Source organism: Pipistrellus kuhlii, unplaced genomic scaffold (genome assembly GCF_014108245.1).
Source record: "Pipistrellus kuhlii isolate mPipKuh1 unplaced genomic scaffold, mPipKuh1.p scaffold_m20_p_16, whole genome shotgun sequence".
NCBI classification, from domain to species: domain Eukaryota; kingdom Metazoa; phylum Chordata; class Mammalia; order Chiroptera; family Vespertilionidae; genus Pipistrellus; species Pipistrellus kuhlii.
Window position 1 is genome coordinate 5,736,042 of NW_023425471.1, and position 21,732 is coordinate 5,757,773.

General features: G+C 38.3%; 1 protein-coding gene and 1 pseudogene across 1 annotated transcript; one reads left to right on the forward strand and one right to left on the reverse strand.

The window, feature by feature from the left end:
* Positions 1-8,834: 8,834 nt before the first annotated feature.
* Positions 8,835-9,189, reverse strand: LOC118719917 (40S ribosomal protein S27-like). Its single transcript, XM_036439780.2, has one exon. It carries the CDS (start codon positions 9,159-9,161, stop codon positions 8,907-8,909), a length of 255 nt encoding a protein of 84 aa, XP_036295673.1. The 5' UTR covers positions 9,162-9,189; the 3' UTR covers positions 8,835-8,906.
* A 9,112-nt stretch (positions 9,190-18,301) lies between these two features.
* On the forward strand, positions 18,302-19,238 carry LOC118719916 (annotated as a pseudogene).
* The last annotated feature ends 2,494 nt before the right edge of the window (positions 19,239-21,732 follow it).

Here is a 21,732-nt window from a genome sequence, read left to right on the forward strand (position 1 = left end):
GTTAGCAATGGGCTGCTGTGATAAATGACCTCTAACCAGTCTTCATATTTTTATATCACTCAGGCTCAAAGACCTTGGAGAGAGTGTCCCATGCCTAGTCTGGGTCACCTGCCTGCATTGGAATGAGGGAGCTAGATCATTAACTTTCTCTGGGGAAGGCAGATACCACCTCTATCCAAGATAAGACAGAGTGGGAGAAAAGAGAGTTCCCAAAACTATTAGAGTGCTGTTAAAAAGAGGGATTAAATCTTATTCAACTGAAATATGATGTCACTACTATTTATCCTTTCTGTTGGTAATTTTGCTTCTTAAGTGTCTTCTCCATATTTCCTATTAATTTATTTCCCTGAAATGTGGTCCATCTCCCTTCTCTATTTCAACTTTCTCACTAAAGCCACCAACTGAACTGACTGGTAGATCCAATGGATGTTTCTCAGGTCTTATCTCTCTAGGCATCTTAGTTTGGGTTCAACTAAAAGCTGAATCTGAGACAAGAATTTGAATATAAGCAGTTTAATTGGGAGGTGACCTCAGGAAAGGATATGGCAACCTGCCATATCTAAGGTCAGAGCAGACTCTGGAAGCCAGAGAAAGTCCAGAATAAAAAAGATACAGGTACTGGTAGCTGGAAGTCTGGCCACATACCACTGATAATTGGTGAGGAAATATGAGCTTGATCAATAGAATTTGCTTTAATAGTCATTTCTGTGTTGCTCATGACTCTTCACTAAATTTTTCCTTCCCTTGATATCAGAATATACCACCCCACTTTTTTTTTTCTTTGCCTTCCTCTCTGATCACTGCTTCACTTTCTTTGTCATAAAGTCCATATCTTTTCCTCTATACTTAGGTATTGGTAATCATCCAATTTTTGTCTTATCCATACAATCTCCCCCATCAACTTCAACATATCTTTGCAACAAAAGCCCATCTATGTAATGACTGATCCAGATTGATATTTCTAGTCCTGCTCTCTTTTGTGGAGTCCAGACCCACAGCTTATTGAATATCTCCACTTCTGTCTACCATGAGCACCTTAACCCCAAGGAGTCCAAAACTTACCTCTCTAAATCTTACTCTCCACTGAACAACCTCTTTTAAAATGGCAGTGCTATCCATCTGGGTTCCCAAGCCAAAGACCTGGGATCATCATTCCTTGTCTCTTTCTTCTCCTCACCTCTGATGCTTAATTGGTCACAAAGTCTTGACAATTCTAACTTCTAAAGTTCTCTTTTTTTGCCCTCTCTACTTATAAGGCAGACTACCTTTATGCACCATGATCAATATGGTCAATTACAGCAAGGTATAGAAGGTACTCCTAGCTTTCTCCCCATCTTCTGTTTGCTCCTTTTGGGCTCATTCCAATTCCTACACATTTGTTGACTTCATTTCTGCCCCTTTGGCTTGGAAAGACCTCGGCTTCTCTGGTTCATCTCAAAGTGTTTGCTGCAGCTTTAAAGTTGGACTCATCCTCAGAATCTTTGCTCTCTTGTTAGGATTCTGAATCAGTCAGGATCCAGTTTGGTTGTGAATTACTGAAATAAAAAATAACGGACTTACATAGGCTGAAAGTGTATTCATTTTTTATATTAAAATCTCCAAAGGAAATTCGTCTAGGGCTTGTGTGGTTCTCCATAGTGTCTCAGTTTCTGATTTTGAGGAAACCCAAATTAAGACAAAGGGATAAAAATTTACTTAAGGCTTTTTATTCAAAATAAGAATTCTCATTAGCACAGTTATTTAACAACTTGATTAAACTTCAAGTGAACAGAGATGGCAGAAGCCCTAAGAAGATTTTCAATGAGTTACTTTTCCATGTGAAACCATCACGTACTTATACTGCTATGCAACAGCTTAGGGGAAGCTTGGTTCTGAGGGTAATCAGAGAATGTCACTTTTTCCTTCTGGGCTTCCCTGTTATATTCCTGCCCACAATTTCTCCCTCCACCATCATCACCAGGTTCTAACTTCTCGGCATCTTTCTTCACCTCTTTCCTTTAGGACTACTTAATCTGCAGTCCAGCAACTAGTTCATTGGCTTGCTCAGGGTCTTATTCCACCTGCCTCTGCAAGGTCCAAAACTCTTCATTATCCAAGCAAGAGATGTCACTGAGCTGTGGGGACCATAAGAGCTAATAGTTTAAACACTTGAGATTTTAAGATTAACAATAGCTTACTGAGTTCACCCCATTCGAGGAATATTTACATCTTAATGAGAACAATATTCACCACTTGGCTCTCAAAATGGTGGTGATTATCTGAATAGTGCCCTAGGGTACATAGATGAGACTACTCATAGCCATAGGCTACCAGTGCAGGAATTATAGCCAATCCTAGAGCCCCACCCTCTGCCTTAGGCCCCACTGACAGCTCCAAGGGCTAAGGGGGTCTTTATCTCCACCACACCTGTAAACCATTCTGGCATTGGATGGGAAACAACCTAACACCATTGATGGAGGAATGGAGCCAGACTATTGTTCAGGAGAGAAGGAAGGAAAGTAGGGAGGGTAGGAGGGAAGGAGGTGGGGGAAGGAGAAATGGAAGGGAAGGGAAGGGAAGGGAAGGGAAGGGAAGGGAAGGGAAGGGAAGGGAAGGGAAGGGAAGGGAAGGGAAGGGAAGGGAAGGGAAGGGAAGGGAAGGAAAAGGGAAAGGAAAAGGGAAAGGAAAAGGGAAGGGAAGGGAAGGGAAGGGAAGGGAAGGGAAGGGAAGGGAAGGGAAGGGAAGGGAAGGGAAGGGAAGGGAAGGGAAGGGAAGGAAAAGATTTTTCTTATATAACCATAATGCTATTATCACAGTTAAAGCAAAATTAACAATTCATAAATATCATCTATCACTCAGTCCATATTTAAATTTTAAAACAATTTGGAAAACAGAGGAATACTTTTAAAATGTTGGAACTGTTTTACATCAGAACAGACAGATTTGTAGGAATACAATAAATTAGGGGAGCAGAGATTGTACCCTCTTAGACCCTCTCAGGACTAAAATGGTGGAGTCTTAAGCTGAAAAACCAAATTATCTTTTTATACTTCTTCAGCCCAATAAAAAGTAAAAGAGCTTTTTCCAGTTTTTGCCTGGGTTTCTATTCACAGGATTTTGTATAAGTACTGGAAGGTTACTTCTACCCACTTCAAAGGGCACATATCAGTCACCCTCTGAAACAATGAGAATAAAAGACTCATTGTACATTCTAAAGGGGAACATTACGGTGTCCGCTTGTCGTTCTTTATATCAAAGGCTCAGGAAAGACATGAGGATTTGTACATTTATACATGAGCCAAGAATTGTCCATTAACTTTCTAAACGATCCAGTCACAGTCTACTGAATTTGGAAGAACTGCCAAGGATGAAACAGCTTTTTCTGCTCAACTGGAACTAAGGGAAAGTGGTTTGGGACAGAGAGTGACAAGTCAGAGAAAGATAAAAATCACATCTCCTACCAACTTGCCTAAAAGAGAGTTTGCTTTAATTTTATCTGTTTGATCTTCCTGCTTGAGAATTAGTGTTTTCTAATTATAGCAAACATTTTTTTTTTTTAGTTTTTATTGTGTCCCACGCTCTATACTCAGGACTTGATATGTTTTAGCTCATTGCATCCTCATAACCCTATGGAGTAACTATAAATCTTATTCTCATTTTTATACATGAGGAAACAGATGTGCAGAGAATTATGCAAACTTGCCCGAGATTGCATAGCCAGGAATAATTGGAAGATGTGTGATGGAGGAAGAAATTTCCTCTACCCTTCTAGGTTCTTTTGGCTAATAATTAAAGCTACATGAGACAGATTAACAAGGGGAAATAACTAAATTTAGTTACATGTGTATGTATGGGAACCTCACATATAGGAAAGACTCAGGGACCCCCACATATATGAGAGGTTAGAGACAGAAAGGTAAAATTATATATATATATATATATATATATATATATATATATATATATATAGCGACCTGGGTCAGGGAATAAGGTGAGGCAACTGGGGCTTCAAAGAAGAGATGAGTTATTTTATTTGCAGGACTATAAGAAGAGCAGATATTCAGTAATTAGAAGTTTTTCTTGCCCAATGGATTGGTCATGAAAGTTATTTCTGGTGATAACCCTTATTGTGGGCAAGGTCCCCAATTTAAATTTTTTAAGGGAGAGGTAAAAGTTTCTCTTCAATCTGCAAGGTCTCGATTGCCTTCAGCTCAAAATAACCTACATGCTGAAGTTGCCCATCTTCTGTGAGGCTTGTTCTGAACCCCTTCAGAGACAAAGCTTATACTCTGGCTACCACCTTGAGGTGAAATGCTGTGGGTTTTTTTATACAGAGTCTCATTTGATATCATTGCTCTCATTACCTACCTCTGCCCCCACACTGCACTTTCACACTGCTTTAATTAATGATGCTTCCTCTCCTTTTTTTTTTTTTCAAATGAAGCTATGAGCTACTTGAAAGCAATGACTATTGTGTCTTAAATGGCAGACACTCATTAAATGTATGCAACAGAACAAGGACTCAGGTTAGAAGAGTGAGGCACTCACTCCAGTGCAAAATTTAAGATGGGAAAAAAAACCTCAGCAATGAAGATGAATAATATTTTAATGTAATTTTTAAAAAAATCAGGATCCATATTGGAGCCTGAGGCAAAAGAAAAAATAAGCAAGATTGATCCTATCTTTAAAATGTTAATATTTTGGTCATCATGGATTGTTTGTATTAATTATGATTTTTAAAAAATATTGCACTAAAATATTATCTTCCTTAATTATTAAGGTTTTTTTTGTGCCTCCCCACCTCCACCTTACATTTTGCTCTGACATGAGTGCCTCACTTGTCTCATCTTAGCTCACCTAGGTATAGGTGAATAAATGGTTGAGATCACATGCCATTTACATTTTACAGATGAAAAAATTAGACCAAGATGCAGAAAAGTAGAAAGCTGTATTTAAGGTCACACACTAACTGGTGTTGATTCTTTTGGATTTGTAACATAAACTTTGAAACTTCTGGTATCTCAAACTTAGTATCTTAAAAATGGCTATCTTATGCTCTGGCTTCAAACAATGAATGACAGAAATAAATGAAATTCACAGGTAGGACAAAAATGTGACCCAATGATTTTAGAGGTTGCTCTAACAAGTGTATTATAAGCTACCTACATATGATAATATTTAAAAATGAGATTTAATTGCCATAATCTATAATCATTAATTTATCCAGCAAATATTTATTCAGTGCCTACCATGGAATCATAGAATATTTTCCTTTTTTATTTTTTATTAGTATGCCTACTGGACCATAAGATGAGTCTCAAAACATAGTAATTGCTAATTTTATTAGATTAACCTCTGGATAAAATAGCATTAAATGAAATAACCATGTGTATGTGTATGAAATGGCCAGAGCATAGTTGCTACTCAATAAATAATGGAAAAGATAAATATAGCAACACATATTAAATCAACAAAACTTAAAGTTGTAAGAAACATTGTTTCTAGGAAATTCCTTGTGTTTGCCTGACTCATCTGAAGTTGGTTATCTCAGTTATTTCAAGCAGGTTGTTAATAAGGTCACAGTCATACACTCTTAAAAAGCCCCTCAAAGAGCATGTCCTGCTAACAATGACTCATTCATCAAACACTTACTGAGCACCTTCCATGTACCAGATTGTGTATTAAATGCTGGAAATACAGAGATGTAGAGGCAGGGCCTGCTGTCAAGTTGGGTGGAAGTGGGGAGAAGGTCAACAGGCAAGAGTTTAGAAGTCTACCAGGAATGTTCATGGAAGACTTCAAAGAGGGGCCAGGAGCATGTCAGTTTAGAGTTGGGGTGTTTGAAAGGGCCCAATAGATAACTCCCTGCTTGGGATCTGTATTACTTATAAAATAAGACAAAGAAACTTGCAGTTAGAATCCATTACCTTTATCCCTGACACAGCTGATATTAGTTTATATCTGCCACCAAGTGGGCTTCCCAATGTTGAACCCCAAAATTAAACTCACCCACCCACCCAGCATCCTCAGACCAAGTCAGACCTTGACCACAGAGGAACAAAGCCTGCCTCTGGAACATTGAGAGAGAATAGTGAGCAGCTTGAACCCAAAAAGGAGGATTTGGACCATGTGTGTCTATGTATGTTTGTATGGCATAAATTACATAATGTTAATGTGTAAAGTGAACTTTAATCCTTAGAGATGGTTAGTTAGCATTTGAAATACCTAATCAAGAATCCACATTCCAGAGAGGTTTAAGCACTACAAATACTGTTATATAAACCTACTAGAGGCCTAGTGCATGAAATTCGGGCACAGGGGTGTGTGTCCTGTAGTCCAGCCTGCACCCTCTCCAATATGGGATCCTTCTCACAATCCAGGACTGCTGGCTCCCAACTGCTCACCTGCCTGCCTTCCTGATTGCCCCTACTGCTTCTGCTTGCCAGCCCAGTCCCCCCCAACCACTCCCCTTCCAGCCTGATTGATGCCTAACTGCTCCCCTGCCAGCCTGTTTGCCCCTAACTGCCTTCCTCTGCAGGCCTGGTTCCTCCCAACTGCTGACCATCTTGTGGCAGCCATATCTTGTGTCCACATGTGGGCAGCCATCTTGTGTGTTGGAGTGATGGTCAATTTGCATATTATTCTTTATTAGATAGGATATCCAGAGGATTTGTTAATAAATAACTTTAGAAATAATTTTTCATTGGTGAAATGACTGGCATTTATATACATATCTATATATATAAAAGCCTAAGTGGCCATCCAACTGTTCGACCAGTAGCTATGATGCGCACTGGCCACCAGGGGGTAGATGCTCAATGGCACAGGCATGGAAACATGGAACAAACTGATGAATTTCAGAAGGAAGTGAGGAGTGGGAGGGCAGGAAGAGATTAACCAAAGATTTTATATGCATACCAGAGGCCCAGTGCATGGATTCATGCACCAATGGGGTCCCTTGGCCTGGACTGTGAGGATCAGGCCAAAACTGGCTCTCTAACAATGAGGTATAAGAATCTGGCCTGTTGAGCAGTCTAATATCTTTAGAGCAGTATCCTAGGTGCAAAGCTCCATTGGTTCTGTGTCCATGATGTCATGGAAAACTAACTTAGAGATTTAACTGTTGGATTGGCTGGTCTCATCATCAGAATTTTGTTGTATCTATTTTGGAGTGAAACTTTCCTGTAAGGTGCTTATTGGGATGTAAAAGGCAGAGAGTGAGACTTCCACAAGTTTACAAGACCATGTTACATGGCTGGTTTTTTTCCCTAGTTGCTAATAAATATACATTTATTAGGCTTTGGTCTAAGCCTTGTTTTTATTATAACAGACCAACTAATAGCTTACTTGTGTGGGTACAGATGTTTATTTCACGCTTCTACTTTTCTTGGGTAGAAGTAACCAAACAAAATAAAAGAGCCTGACCACTAAAGAATGGCCAATTTGACTTGGGTCAGTTTACCTTATTTTTCCCAAACTCACCAACTAGGTAAGTCATTTCTCCCCAAAGCAGGTGTGTCCCTTCACATGGAAAGGAAACTCAGTAGTAAAGAATAAGTGTTCCCCACCATCAGTGGACAAACCAATGTTCCAGGCAATAGGAATAGAATGTATGAAAGCACCGAGATCTGATTAGCACATTCAATAAATTATACATTATTCAATATTCCTGGGGAATAAAGGGCATCAGGAGAAAATGGAGGGGGGGGGGTGCTGAAGGCAGACATCTAGGCAGAGATCCATCACAAATCCATATAAAAACTTAAGAACCATCAAACAATTCTAAGTAGCATGAAAACAGGGTAGGATTTGCATATTAGAAAAATCATTTTGTTGGCAGTATGGAGAATAGAGTGTGAGAAGAAGGCAGCAAGACCAAGAAAGTAAGGAAATGCTAAGAAAATATGATGAAATTTTCTGAACTAAAGGAGTGAAAGGGAGATGGCAATTGAGGAAAGAACATGAATGATATTTAGAAAGGAGAACTGGAAAGATCTAGCGATTGAGTGGATATACTGGGTAATGGAGAGTCTTATATGTTTGGGGTGCTATAACAGACTGAGTAGCTTATAAACACCAGAAATTTATTCCTCACAATTCTGGAAGTTGTAAGTCTAAGATCAAGACATTGGCAGATTTGGTGTCTAGTTCATAGAAGGCTAGCTTCTCGCTATGTCCTCCCATGGTGGAAGAGGCAATGGAACTCTCTTTTCTTTGCCCTCAAGAGAGATTCACCTTCATGACCTAATCACCTCCCAAAGGCCACACATCTTCATACCATCACATTGGGAATTAGGTTTTAATATATAAATTGGAGGAGGGGGTGACACATAAATATTCAGTCCATAGCAGGAGGGAAGCTTATATTGTCATCTCTATTTTTATTTTATTTTTTAAAATATATTTTATTGATTTCAGAGAGGAAGGGAGAGGGAGATAGAGATAGAGACATCGATGGTGAGAGGGAATTATTGATTGGCTGTCTCCTGCACACCTCCTATTGGGATTCAAGCCTGCAAACTCGACATGTGCCCTTGACCAGAATCAAACCCAGGGACCCTTCAGTCTGTAAGCCAATGCTCTATTCAATGAGCCAAACCAGCTAGGGATCATTTCTATCTTTAAAGTACACAAGTGGGCACAATTCATAGAGAAGTATTCAATCTACAAATATGTATTGAGAGAGATATATATAAATAGAAAATTTGTAGTAGTAACTATAGGTGGTAGATTATATTTCCAAAGATGTTTGCCACAAACACTAATTTCCAAGGTTAGAATTCTTCTCTGTATATTATGTACATAGTGCCCTGAAACTAGGAGTGCCTTAATATGTTTCTTTCTCTCTCTCTCTCTTTTTTTTTTTTTTTTTGTATCCAAAATGTGTTTATTGGGATGGTTTCCCACTCATCTTATTTGAGGTGCTTTTAGTGCTGCTTCCTTCTGAAGGAGCATCTTTCTGTAAGCCTTGCTTTTCCTTCTGTTGGCTGACAGAGAACAGTGGAGCAACCAACACACAAAACTACCGTTTGTGTGTGGCTAAAGACGGTGGTGATTTTATAGCATCCTGGGCATTTGACATTCATGAAGTAGGAATTGGGGCTCTGCACCAGGCGCTTCTTCTTGTGTTTCTTCTTCTCCTCTTCCAGAGAGGGATGGAGGAGATCCTTAGTGAGAGGCATATTGTCGTGGGGAGGTCGCCACGGCCGGAAAGCTGTTTCTTATGTTTATAGATGATTAACATCATAGACAGTGCCTGGCATGTGGTAGTTTCTCAATAAATATCTACTAAATAAATGGGGGCATATACTAGGAGAAGCATAATACCCCTGTGTGTTAGTTATCCATTGCTGTGTAGCAAATTACTCCAAAACTTAAAATCTTTAAACAATGAACATTTATTATCTCACAGTTTCTATGAATGAAGAATCAATGAACTGCTTGGCTGGGTGTTTCTGGCTCAAGGTGTCTCACAATGTTACAATCAAGTTGTCAGCCTGACTACAGATGTCTGATAGTTACAGGGCTATAGGAACCCTTTCTAAGAATACTCACAAGGCTATTAACCAGGGCCGTTAGTTTCTTGTGTAGGCCTCTCCATTGAGCTGCCCACATGTGGCAGCTGGCTTGCCTCAGAGTTGATGAGGAGGAGGAGGATATGTGTGTGTCTGTGAGAAAGAGAGAGAGAGGGAGAAGGAGAGAGAGAAAAAAAGAGAACATTGTCTTTTAGGATCAAGTCTAAAGTCACCATCACTGTACCTTATTCTATTCTTAAGGGGGAGAGATCAACAAAACAACTTATATGCATGCATATAAGCATAACCAATGGACACAGACATCAGGGGGGTAAGGGCATGAGGGGGGGGGCAATGGGAGGTTAAGGACACATATGTAATACCTTAATCAATAAGGAAAGAAAAAAACTCAAGTCACTACTATATCCAGCTCCCACTCACTCCAGGGAAAAATATTACACAATACCAGGGGATCTCTGGAGATTATCTTGGAGGCTACCTACCACATCTTGTGAATTGTTAACTGACTGTGCAACTAGCAGCCTCCAAATGCTGTAAAAGAGGTTACAAATTACTTATGAACCTTTCTTTCATAGTTTTGAAAACACAGAAACATTGTCATCTCTTTGCTCTTCAAATGCAAAGGGCATTCCAGCAGGTAAATGGACAGTAATAAAAACTACCTTTGCACTGCAAAGGTTCCAGGGAGATTCCGATGAATTGCTTTGAGGCAGTTTTTGTTTGTGTCTTTGGGGCACAATATTGTTCCTTAATAGAATGAAACTTAGGTCTGTTTGTGTTTCTCAAGCCCATCTCCACCAACCCAGCAAAACTAGATATCAGCCCAGCTGGTGTGGCTCAGTGGTTGAGCATCTGCCCATGTACTAAGAGATCACCTGTTCGATTCCTGATCAGGGTGTATGCCTGGTTTGTGGGCTCAATCCCCAGCAGGAGGCAGCCAATCCATGTTAATGTTTCTCTCTACATGGATGTTTCTATCTCTCCCTCTCCATTCCTCTGTCTTTCTAAAATCAATAAAAAACATATTTTTAAAAAACTAGATACCAGTTTAAGCATAAAAATACTATTGATTAATAATTCATTTTATTTAAACCATTGTTCTAAGATGGCCTGTGAAGACAAAGTGTCATTATAATCAGGCATTTTTGAGTGAGTGGTCAGTATTTTCCAAAGAACAAAATGTGGGTTTGCTTTAGGGAAGGGAAAAAATTTTTTTCTTGGTTTTAAAATGCACACACTTTCTCTCTCATGAAAAAAATTAAAGTAAAAAATATATATATAAATGCTTTGCTTTTTAATGAATTTACTAAACAAAGATTTTGGCTGAGTTAGCCAGAGGCAAACAAGGTCTCATGTGAATATTTTCTAACTGGTAAACCTATATGGTCCTTTGATGGGTTAGAGATATGGGCCCTTTGTCTAATTTTAGCTCATGATTTCTCAGCCTCCGCCAGTGCCTGTGCAACTTCATTCTGTGGGATAAAGCTTTTTGAGTCAATTCCAGATAAAGCCTCAGAATAAGCAATTAAATGTTCATGGGGAGCACACATGGTAAAGTGGGGGGAAAAAAAAACACATAATTTTCCTCTTACAGGACATTTGAGTCAAATTATTCCAGAAGAGAAATGAAATTTGTATCAAACATACAAAAAAGAAAGGAAATTTTGCCAAATATGCTGTGGGTGTGAACATTTTCACACAGCCTTTTCCCCCACACAATTTTGCACAGTGGCTGCCAACCCTGGCCCAGATGTTTCACATCAATCTTTAGACATCACATCTTCCCTAGGCCAGCAGAAACTCACTGTTTGCTCTGGTTGGATTCCCCTACACTCTGTACCTCTAAGACAAAAAACATTTTAGGCCTTTCAGTTTTGTACCACCTTGGCAAGCCCTGTGTGGCTGGTAACCTTAACCATAAAAATGCTTTTAAATCATTTCTGTGATAATTAGACTAAGGTTTGCCCTTTGAAGTCTGCCTCTAGTCGGCATTTTGGGTATCACTTAACAAACCTATACCCAGCTTTTGTGCTCATATGTTGGCCCCGTGGCCATGGGGCCTATTAAGTTTTTATTTCAAGGCTGGATTAGTGGATAAGAGCAAGCTTATCAACACCAATAGATCTTTGAGTAAGGTGCTTTTATCAGGTAGCATTTTCTCCTTTTCTCAACTAGCTCTTTTCTGTCTGATGTTTAAATAACAATTCATGTTGGCCTAGACTAGTGCTTCTCAAACACTAAAATGCATATATAAATTACAAAACATCTTGTTAAAATGCACCTTCTGATTCAGTTAGATCTGGGATGGGACCTGAGATTCTGCATTTCTAGTGAATATCCAGATTATGCTGATGTTGCTTAATTCAAAACCTATTTAGAGTCTCAAGGGCCAACAACTCAATCAATAGTGATTAGAGGCAAGGCTTGCTTTCCTGTAATAGGAACTGGGTGATCGCTCTCTGTCACAAGGCAAACTCTTGAATTTTTCTCCAGCTACATGGGTTTGAATAAAGAAAATATTGTTTGAGCCGCTTTAGTTCGATAAACATATTTCTTGTTTCTAATGACTGTAGTAAGTAATGGAAATTGTATGGACATTTTTAGCACTTGTCTTTTTAAAACGTCAGCACATTAACTGTGGTTTACTTTGTTTGAAGTGACCTCCACTGCTGCTCAGGAAACACTACAAGTACTTTAAGAGAATTAATCATACTGAATTAGTGATTGGATTTTAAAAGCCTTGCTAATGCCAATACATTCTCAAGGACTTTCAATGACATTTCATCTCTCTCTCTCTTTCTCTCTCTCTCTCTCTCTCTCTCTCTCTCTCTCTCTCTCTCTCTCTCTCTCTCTCACACACACACACACACACACACACACACACACACTCGCATACAATTGTCCTACAGACTTCAGAAAGGATCCCACTTGACTGTTACTAATAATTGGAAGTATCACAATAGAGGAGCCCAATTTCTTTAAGGATATTCCATTTAGCTCTAAGACACAAATTGGCTAAAAGACACTAGAGATGGGGCATTAGCAGGCTAGAGAAAAATTTTCTTTGCTTGTCACTGAAGAGTTTCAGACAATTCCAGAGGACTGGCCACACTCAGTTTTGCACACTACTTAATTTTGCAGAACATGTTACCTTTTAGGTGTTTCTTGAACTTGTTAGGTGTTTCTTATATTTGCTGGGTTTTTCTTGAACTTGAAGGGCACAGGTTCTGAAGACAGGGAAAAGCAAATGATTCCTGCTTATTCTTTTTTTTTTTCCTTTCTTTTTTTTTTTGGTTGGATTTACTTGCCAGGATCTTGTAAAGCAAATAATACAATTTTATAATTTCTGTCTAAGTTACTCCAATGTCTTGGCAGGTCTAGAAAATCCAGGATTTTTTTATTATTATTCTAATAAGGGAGATCTGTAGGTGACTTTCTTTGAGTTGTCATTCGAGGATTGACCATTTCCTTTACTTCTATGAAATAAAAAAGTAGCATCTACCTTTATGCTACATTGCTAAATAGAGGAGCCTCAGGAACCACATTAGCTGGGTTCAAACCATCATTTCATTCCTTAAGTCACATAATTTTCCTCATCTAAAAAATGGGGATAATAAAAACACCTCTCTACAAAGAGTTTGCAGGAATACCATCTGGCACACACAAAAAAAGGTGCTCAATAAAAGTTACTGGTTGTTTTAATCCAAATCAATACAATTAGTTGCAAAATGGCCAACACAGATTATTGCAACCTAACCTACTACCATATTCTGCCTTTCTGATTCTAAAAACAGCTGATCAATTGCTTGCATAAACTCAATTCAATGGTTTGGTAGTGTGACAAGGCAGCCATGTGTGCACAGAACATCAGAGGATACCAGTTGTTTCTTCCCAACCCATGAGGGCTTGAGGAAGAACATAAGTGATGAAAATGCTTTGAAGAGTCGAATGCCTCATAAAAACACACACACATACACACACAAAATGCACAATAGTAATTGCTATAAACTATATTAATATACTACGATCCTGGATTTTATTTTTAGTTTCTGGTTTTCTAAAACCCTATATGGTACATGTCAACCAGTATTCAAGTGTGTATTAGATCCACTGCTCTGAATTAGTTGTTATGAGAATGTCAAAGATGATGTAAGATAAGATTTCTGTCCTCAAAGGTTTGGCAATCTATATATGGGATTGGTCAAGTATCTGCAATTCACTACAAAGATGGGGAGAGGTGCTCCAGTACAGATTCAGGGTGGTTTTTTAAATGTTATCTTAATAATTAAATATCACCTGGAGCATCCCTATTTAGAACTCAGCTTTACATCTTAGGTAATTCTGGTTCACTCCTAAAAAACTATGTGTGTGTATGCAAATGTGCTGCCCTAGTCCAGTCTAAAGCCACTATTTTTCTTTTCTTATTTTTATTCATTCAACTAATGCTGATTAAGAGCATATTATGCATGCTAGAAATTTTGCCCCATTTATTCTAGTCACAATTGTACAAAATGGTCTTGAGTTTCTCAGGCCATAGCCTTTACTAAAATGAATAAATTAGGGTAAAATATGTCACTCCTCAATTAAGCAAAATATCTAGATAAGCCAGTTGTAAGGTGCAAGATTCGTTTTAGAAATAGTCATCAAGACTTTAGTGGAGAAATCCAAAGTTTATGTATGGAGAAATTATTCTTAGTATCTTTTACAGTAAAAGCAGAGAGTTGTGGCCTGTCTGACTGTTCCAATGCCATTCCATCAATAATCATTTTATTTTAGGGTATTAAAAGCTACCAAAAGAAAATAGAATCCAGTTACAATCAGACCCTTATTTCAATTTGCTGGATGCCATGGGTAAAATCTCCAGGCAGCCAAACAGATGGGGCCATTTTTATTCAGCTATAGCACATTCGACCTTTGATATAAGATCTGTTTATGAACCAAGAAATGTTAGCTTAAACCCCAGGGCCTCTTAAACACTTAACTTCTCTGAAAAATGGTGGAAGGTATGTTGTTGAGGCAAATAGTTTAGAAAAGTTCAAAAGAGAAATAAATGCTGGATAAACATATATGAACCCTTGACATTTAAGCCCTGTTGGCCAAGGGACATCTAGCTATTTTCACAGGGAAATATTTTTTCTCTTGAAATCACTTGGAAATAACTATTTTTTTCTTGCCACTCAAAAAAAAAAACTTTATTTGTCATAAATCATAGTGAAGAAAACTGAGCCCAAGCATATAAAAACCTTAAACGCATAAGCCTTACCATTGTCTTTCCTACTGTAGTTCTGTTAGTCCTTAAATATAACGGTGTTGAAAATGTTCTTTTTGAATTTATTTTTCTAGATTGTTTCCTGTCTGAGCAATGATTACGAGTCTTTTAGGATGACTTCTATTTGTTCATTGGATTAAAGGTGAGATAACAAGGTTTTTTCAATATCCTTGGGACATTCTTAATCTGGGAAACACATGTTCCCACATTTTTTTGAATCTTTGTGTGTTCAGTGATTAAGTAAGACAGTTTAAAAAATCTCCCAAATGGTTCAAATTCATTTTGCACATATTTTGATGTTAGAAACATTAAGATGAAAGCCTGGAACGTTAAAGGTAATAAACAGAAAGTGAAAGAAGGTGGAAAAGGTAGGAATTTATTGACTTTTTCTTTGCTATTGTTTTCTATATTTCTCTCAGTTCTCAAAATCATCCTTCAGTTTATTTATTGAGACGTTTAATGCTTTTTATTATCCCACACACAGAGATAAAAATATTAAGATGCACTTACTAAGTAGGACATGAAAGATAGTTCTGACTTAGGTAGTCACACTTCCTTCACTGTACAGAGTTCTTATACCTAAAACACAATTTTAAAAGGCAGTCTGCCAGACAGGCATGCCTCAGTGGTTGAGTGTTGACCTATGAACCAGGAGGTCATGGTTCAATTCCCAGACAGGGCATTCAGTCAGTGCATATGACTGGGTTGCAGGTTCAATCCCCAATGTGTATATAGGCAGTTTATCATCTATCCATTACCAAAAATTGCTCAATTTAACAAAGAGATAAAACTTTCTCCTGTCCTTCAGAATAAATGTTTCTTAACTTGCTTTTCTTGTACCCAACAGTGTTTTTATAAGTTTTCTAGGCCATTGGTATTTGAGAAAATGGGAAGAAATCATTTCATTATCAAAATAAAGATCTTAATGAAATAATGTGGTTTCTAAGATTCAAGTTGTGGATATTTTTTAAGGCACAAAAATCTTATTACAATAATACCCTGGTTGAAAAATTTTAAACAAATTTAGGTTGTTTTTTGTTGTTGTTGTTGTTGTTGTTGTTTTTTAGTTCAATAATAATAATAATGGGGGAAATCTTTTCACTGCTTTTATCAGTGAGACTGATTAACCTGGCATTATAGAAAACATAACTAATACTCAGAATCCAAGATGTGCAGGACCTTTGTCTATATTTGATGTTTTACAAAAGCTTTGATATGCATAAAATGTAGATTCTCTGGTCCTGTACCTAAAGATGCCAATTCATTAAGTCTAGAGGTTCACCTGGGAATCTGCACTTTTACCAAACAGTTGTAGGTGATTTTGATGTTGGTGGTCCAAGGACCATTCCTGGAGAAGATGGTTCTGTAGCTCCTTTTGACATGGTAACAGTGCAACCTGCTACATGCTGCTTTCTGGTGGCATGGCTGTTACTAAAGATCCTTCAACAAAGATCTTCAGGGGGTGACTTTATTGCAGTTTGACATTTTAAAATACATTCTGAATTATCCTCAATTATTACAGTTGTTTTTGGTTCAAAACCTTTGGTTTAGTCACTAAAATCTTCCCGCCAATTAATGAATATTCAAGGGCATATCTGGTAACTCTCCATGGCCACAATACATGTTTGGCCAGAACATGCTGGTTAGATAATAGAGGTGGGGCTGCCTAGTCACCCAGTTTTGAAATCCAAATGAAATGTTAGAATTCAAATAAAGGACTCTTAGCTTATCACCATTATATATCAGAAAAGTGATTATGTCATTTACAGCAAATACTCATTGATGGTGCCTACACATTAAAAAGATGTTGAGCCGAAACTGGTTTGGCTCAGTGGATAGAGCGTCAGCCTGCGGACTGGAAGGTCCCGGGTTTGATTCAGGTCAAGGGCATGTACCTTGGTTGCGGGCACATCCCCAGTAGGGGGTGTGCAAGAGGCAGCTGATCGATGATTCCCTCTCATCGATGTTTCTAACTCTCTATTCCTCTCTCTTCCTCTCTGTAAAAAAATCAATAAAATATATATGTTTTAAAGATGTTGAAATGGTAAAAAGAAGGAGTTGAATTTGGACAAAGATGGGGTTATTTTGACAACTGGTATATAGTGTTGTCTGTTTTTGCTGAATTTCATCAACTATTGCTTCGTTTTATTCTGTGTTGATGCAAGCAAGAATGGAGAAGGCTTCTGGTGAATTCTAGACTGTCTCTGAGTAGCTTATCCTTTATCATAACCACCTGGAGTAGGGAGGAGTCAGGAAGTTGCTGCACCAGAGAATGGCTTTTCTCCCGCTGCATGAGGGCTGGACTATCTCTACAAGGAGGCAAGATAAACTCTCACAAATTAGTTATAAGGTAGAGTTCTGTGAGAGCCAACTGTTTACTTTCTCCCTTCTTACCCCTCTTTTTTTCTCTGTTAGCATCCTGCAGAAGGTAAGGGAAGTGTGGTAGAACGTATTATTTGTTTACAATTCTTCTCTCTATTCCCTTCACTGTGTCATGACTTCACTAGGCAGATTATGCTTCTCTGTTCCATTGACTTTGAGCTTAGCCATATGACTTGCTCTGGCCAGGAGAAAGTGGGCAGAAGTGATCATGAATGAGTTCTGAGCTGAGATGGTAAATGGCATTGAAAATTTCTGCTAGGTTCTTCTTATATCTGCATCTACCATGAGAAGAGTGTGCCTTGAAAAGCTGATGGTTCCAGAATGAGATACATGTGGAACAGGCCTCGATCTGATTCATAGCCTTAAGCAGAGCTGCTATAACTGACCCAGAGACACACGAGTGAAAACAATACTGTAAATGTTGTCTTAGTAAGCCACTAGGGTTTTGAAGGAGGGTGTTTGTTATGCAATAGCATCATAGCATTAACTAATACAGGAAGGTAACCTCCATTTACTCAGGATTCAATCCTTGCCAAATACCATTTACATTAGCTCATTTAATCTACAAAATTTCCCACTGAGTTCTAAATACTCCCATGTTTCATGAAAAATCTTCTCAGAGAGGGCAAGAACCCACAGCTAATAAGTGGTTGAGCCAGAAGTTCAAATTCACATGTCCAAATAGAGTGATTATTTAATGGCTTTTTTCCATCTTACTGCAGTTAACACTACAGGTGATAACAACAACATAAATGTAACACCACTCTTCTGTGAAGGGCTTTACAGTTCAATGCACTTTCGTATTATCTTTTTTTCATCGATAAAAAATGTCCAATTGCTAATTGGGAAAAATGTCCAATTACTAATCTATTTAGTTCTGCTCTATATTAAATAACAGCCCATGTGATTTGAAATAGTAAATCTGTAGTTAGGAAAGTATTGTGCTTTAGAAACCACAGGAAGGCTTAAAATAGACTGGAATGAAGCACCTCTTCCTGGGTGGCCTGGTAGTGATGGTGGTGGAGGTGGTGGTGGTGGTGGTGGTGGTGGTAGCTGTGATGCCTGCAGGACTGGGCAGATGACTGCTGGGGTAGGAGAGGGCCTGGGCCTGAATCTCGGTGCTGCAGCCTGCACCATGGCCACCTCCATGGCCTCCTCAGAGCATTTTAAGAAACTGCATGAAATTTTCCATGGCCTCCATGAAGTCCTATGCAGAGGGGAATGGGGGATACTGGAGAAGCTCCTGGGGACTTGGGGACAGAAGAGAAGAAGAAATTGATCAGAGATTTTGATGAAAAGCAACAGGAAGCATATGAAATGCTGACAGAGATGGAAGAGGAACTATGTTATGTCCTCCTATCTTTTCATAACCCTATGATGTCTAAGCTTTGAAAGTACAGGAAGGACCTTGCCAAACTCCACCAGAAAGTGAAAAGCATGCCTTTGACAGCCACACCTGGGGTCCAAGAAGACATGAAATTTGGCACATACACTGTAGAGAATTAGTGTATGAATCAGCTTCAGTCTTAGGGTATTGCTTTTGCAAGGCACTGACAGTCTGAACAGGGCCACCCAGAATATTGAGAGTTCTCATCAGATTACCACAGAGACTGACCAGATTGGCTTGGGAATTATAGAAGAGCTGGGAAAGCAATGTGAGCAGTTGTAACATACCAAGAATAGACTGGTAAGCACAAATGAAAACTTGAGCAAAAGTCGAAAGATTCTCCGGTCAATGTCCAAAAAAGTGACAACCAACAAGCTGCTACTTTCCATTGTCATCTTACTGGAAATAGCCATCCTGAGAGGCCTGGTTTATCACATATTCTTTCACAAGCACTGAACTTCTTGCATGGAAGGGTTTGTTGACCAGAACTTTGACCCTGAGAATGAATGGTGTTAGAAATGTGGAATAAGCATATAGTGGCTGTGAGCTAATGCTTCAAGGATGCACTGTGTAGAAAGACTGTGGGAAGAGGAGGGAAGACAGAAAACTAGTTAATGTGAAGAAACAGCAACAGACCAGTGTGATATACCAAGGTAATAAATGTTATTTATGACTTCTTTAAAAATAAATAAATAAATTTGGAATATTCCTAGATTATAGGTATGAGAGGAAATATGCTAGATGAAAACTGATTGAGCCAGTATTTGGAGCTTTTTGATCAAAGCAGACAGACTCCATAGAAACTATTCAGAATCACTCCTCTGACCCTACTGGAGGAGAAAACACTCAAAAGGCACCACCAATATTGTCACTATTGATACTCAGAAAAACAATAATTTCCAAGTCTGTCTGTACATTAGAATCACTTGGGAAACTTAAGAAAAAGAAGCATCTGGGCCCTGCTGCCAAACAGACTCCATCAGAATTTCTAGGTGCAAAATTAGGCATCCATATTTTTTAAAGTTCCCACTGTGATTCTAACAGCAGCCAGAGTTGCCTCTCATTAAACTGGAAGATGGGACACAGAATATGTATTTTATAACATTTAATGTTAAAAACAAATTCCAGCCGAAACCGGTTTGGCTCAATGGATAGAACGTCGGCTTGGGGACTGAAGGGTCCCGGGTTCGATTCCGGTCAAGGGCATGTACCTTGGTTGCGGGCATATCCCCAATAGGGGGTGTGCAAGAGGCAGCTGATCGATGACTCTCATTGGTGTTTCTAATTCTTTGTCTCTCTCCCTTCCTCTCTGTACAAAATCAATAAAAACATTAAAAATTAAAAACAAATTCCAGTCTGGAGATTGGAGTGAGGTTCAGCTTTGTGTGCCTTTGAACTTACTGCTCAGTGCCCTCCTATTATTTTTTATTATTTCTCTTTTCTCCATTGGATATTTACTGAATCCATATTTATTAACTGAAATCATATCTGTGTCAATTCCTAAAACAGTGTTTAGTGAGGGCTAGAATGTAAAAGTCTGTAGAGTTTGTAAGGAATTCACTGAAACTGGAGTCACTAATTTAATGGGAGTTATATAACTGGCTTACTAGACAAATAAAATTAATTCATTAATAACTTTTAAAAGCAAAGGCTATCATATTGATTCTATACAAGAGTCACAGTCTCCTATAATTATTTCAAAGCATTGACAGACAGTCTGGTTTAATTTGAACATTCAAGTTCCCAAGAATCAGTTTCGATTGGTATAGCACAAGATTAAGATCATGTATGCTGACTTGCTCCTGCATACAGAGACCCCTTGTGGCACTTATCTGAGTGCCTCCCCAGGTTATGTGGAAATTTTTCTGTTTTGTTGTTGTTGTTGTTAATAATAAGACATAAGTCCCTTACTATACTGGTGGCAATTAATTTTGATACATTTGAATGAAAACAATATCTAACATTTATGGAGTGCTTTCTATGTACGAGGTACTGTTCTTAGTATTCTATGTGCATTAATTCACTTAATCCTTAACCTAACGAGGTAGGTAATTTATTAACCCCATTTTACATATTTAAAAAATCCTGAGACACAGAAAAGTTAAGGTGCCCAAGGTCACATACTTACTACATGATAAAGCTGGAATTTGATCCCAGAAAGTTTAGTTTCAGAATCTGGATTTTTAGCAACCAAAATATACAACATCCCTTAGTGTGTAGGTACATTTTAGGAGAGGATGTAGAGCAGCTGGTACTCTCCTCACTGGTAGTGGTAATACAAATACATACAACTACAAACAAAATTTTTTGTAGTATCTACTAAAGCTAAATGAATGCTTACCCTGACTTAGTAATTCCTGGTTAAATACCCTAAAAATATGTACTTACGTTGATGAAAAGACATGAATTTGAATGTTTATAGAAGCATCACTCACAGCATTTAACTGGAAACTACCCAAATGTCCATCACAGAAATTCTGTTGTATTTTTAGCACTATGCAGCAATGAGAATAACCAGTCTATAACTACATGGAGTAGTAAGGATGGAACTCATAAATATAATGTTGACTGAAAGAAGTCAGGAAAAACTGTCTAATGTTATTTATAGAAAGTTCAAAAATAGCCAAAAAGGTTCCCCACTATTAGGGGTCAAGCAATTGGTTATCCTTATGGGGTAGGAGTTATGACTGGAAGAAGTATTTGTGGAAGGAGACTCTTGGGGTGTAGGGAAGTCCTCTTTCTTGATATGGGTACTGACCACAAGCATGTGTTTAAGTTTTGAAAATTCAGTGAGCTGCACATTTAGGTTACATGCACTTTTCTGAATATATACTATATATCAATACAAACTTTGAAAGGGTAATATCTGTGTTCAAATATTATTAGAATTAGGAGATTTAGGTTAATATTTTAAATAAATACATATTTAAGGAAAAATCATTCCAGGCAATCAAAGAAAACATTTTTTTAAGAATAAGTTTCTGATATCCCTAGTTCTGCCCTGCTTTCCCACTTCTTATCATAAATGCCAACCTGATGAGCTAATAATAATAAGAGAAAATGATCGAGTCAATGAGGCACATAAAATGAGTTCAGTGTGCTCCTGCTCACATCTGGATAGGGGTTCAAAGGCAACGTGACTAATGTCAACTGTAAGGTGCAGTTGATAGGAGGCATCA

Excerpts from the sequence above, each read along its gene's own strand:
- LOC118719917 (XM_036439780.2), bottom strand. The coding sequence starts at position 9,161 with ATGCCTCTCACTAAGGATCTCCTCCATCCCTCTCTGGAAGAGGAGAAG.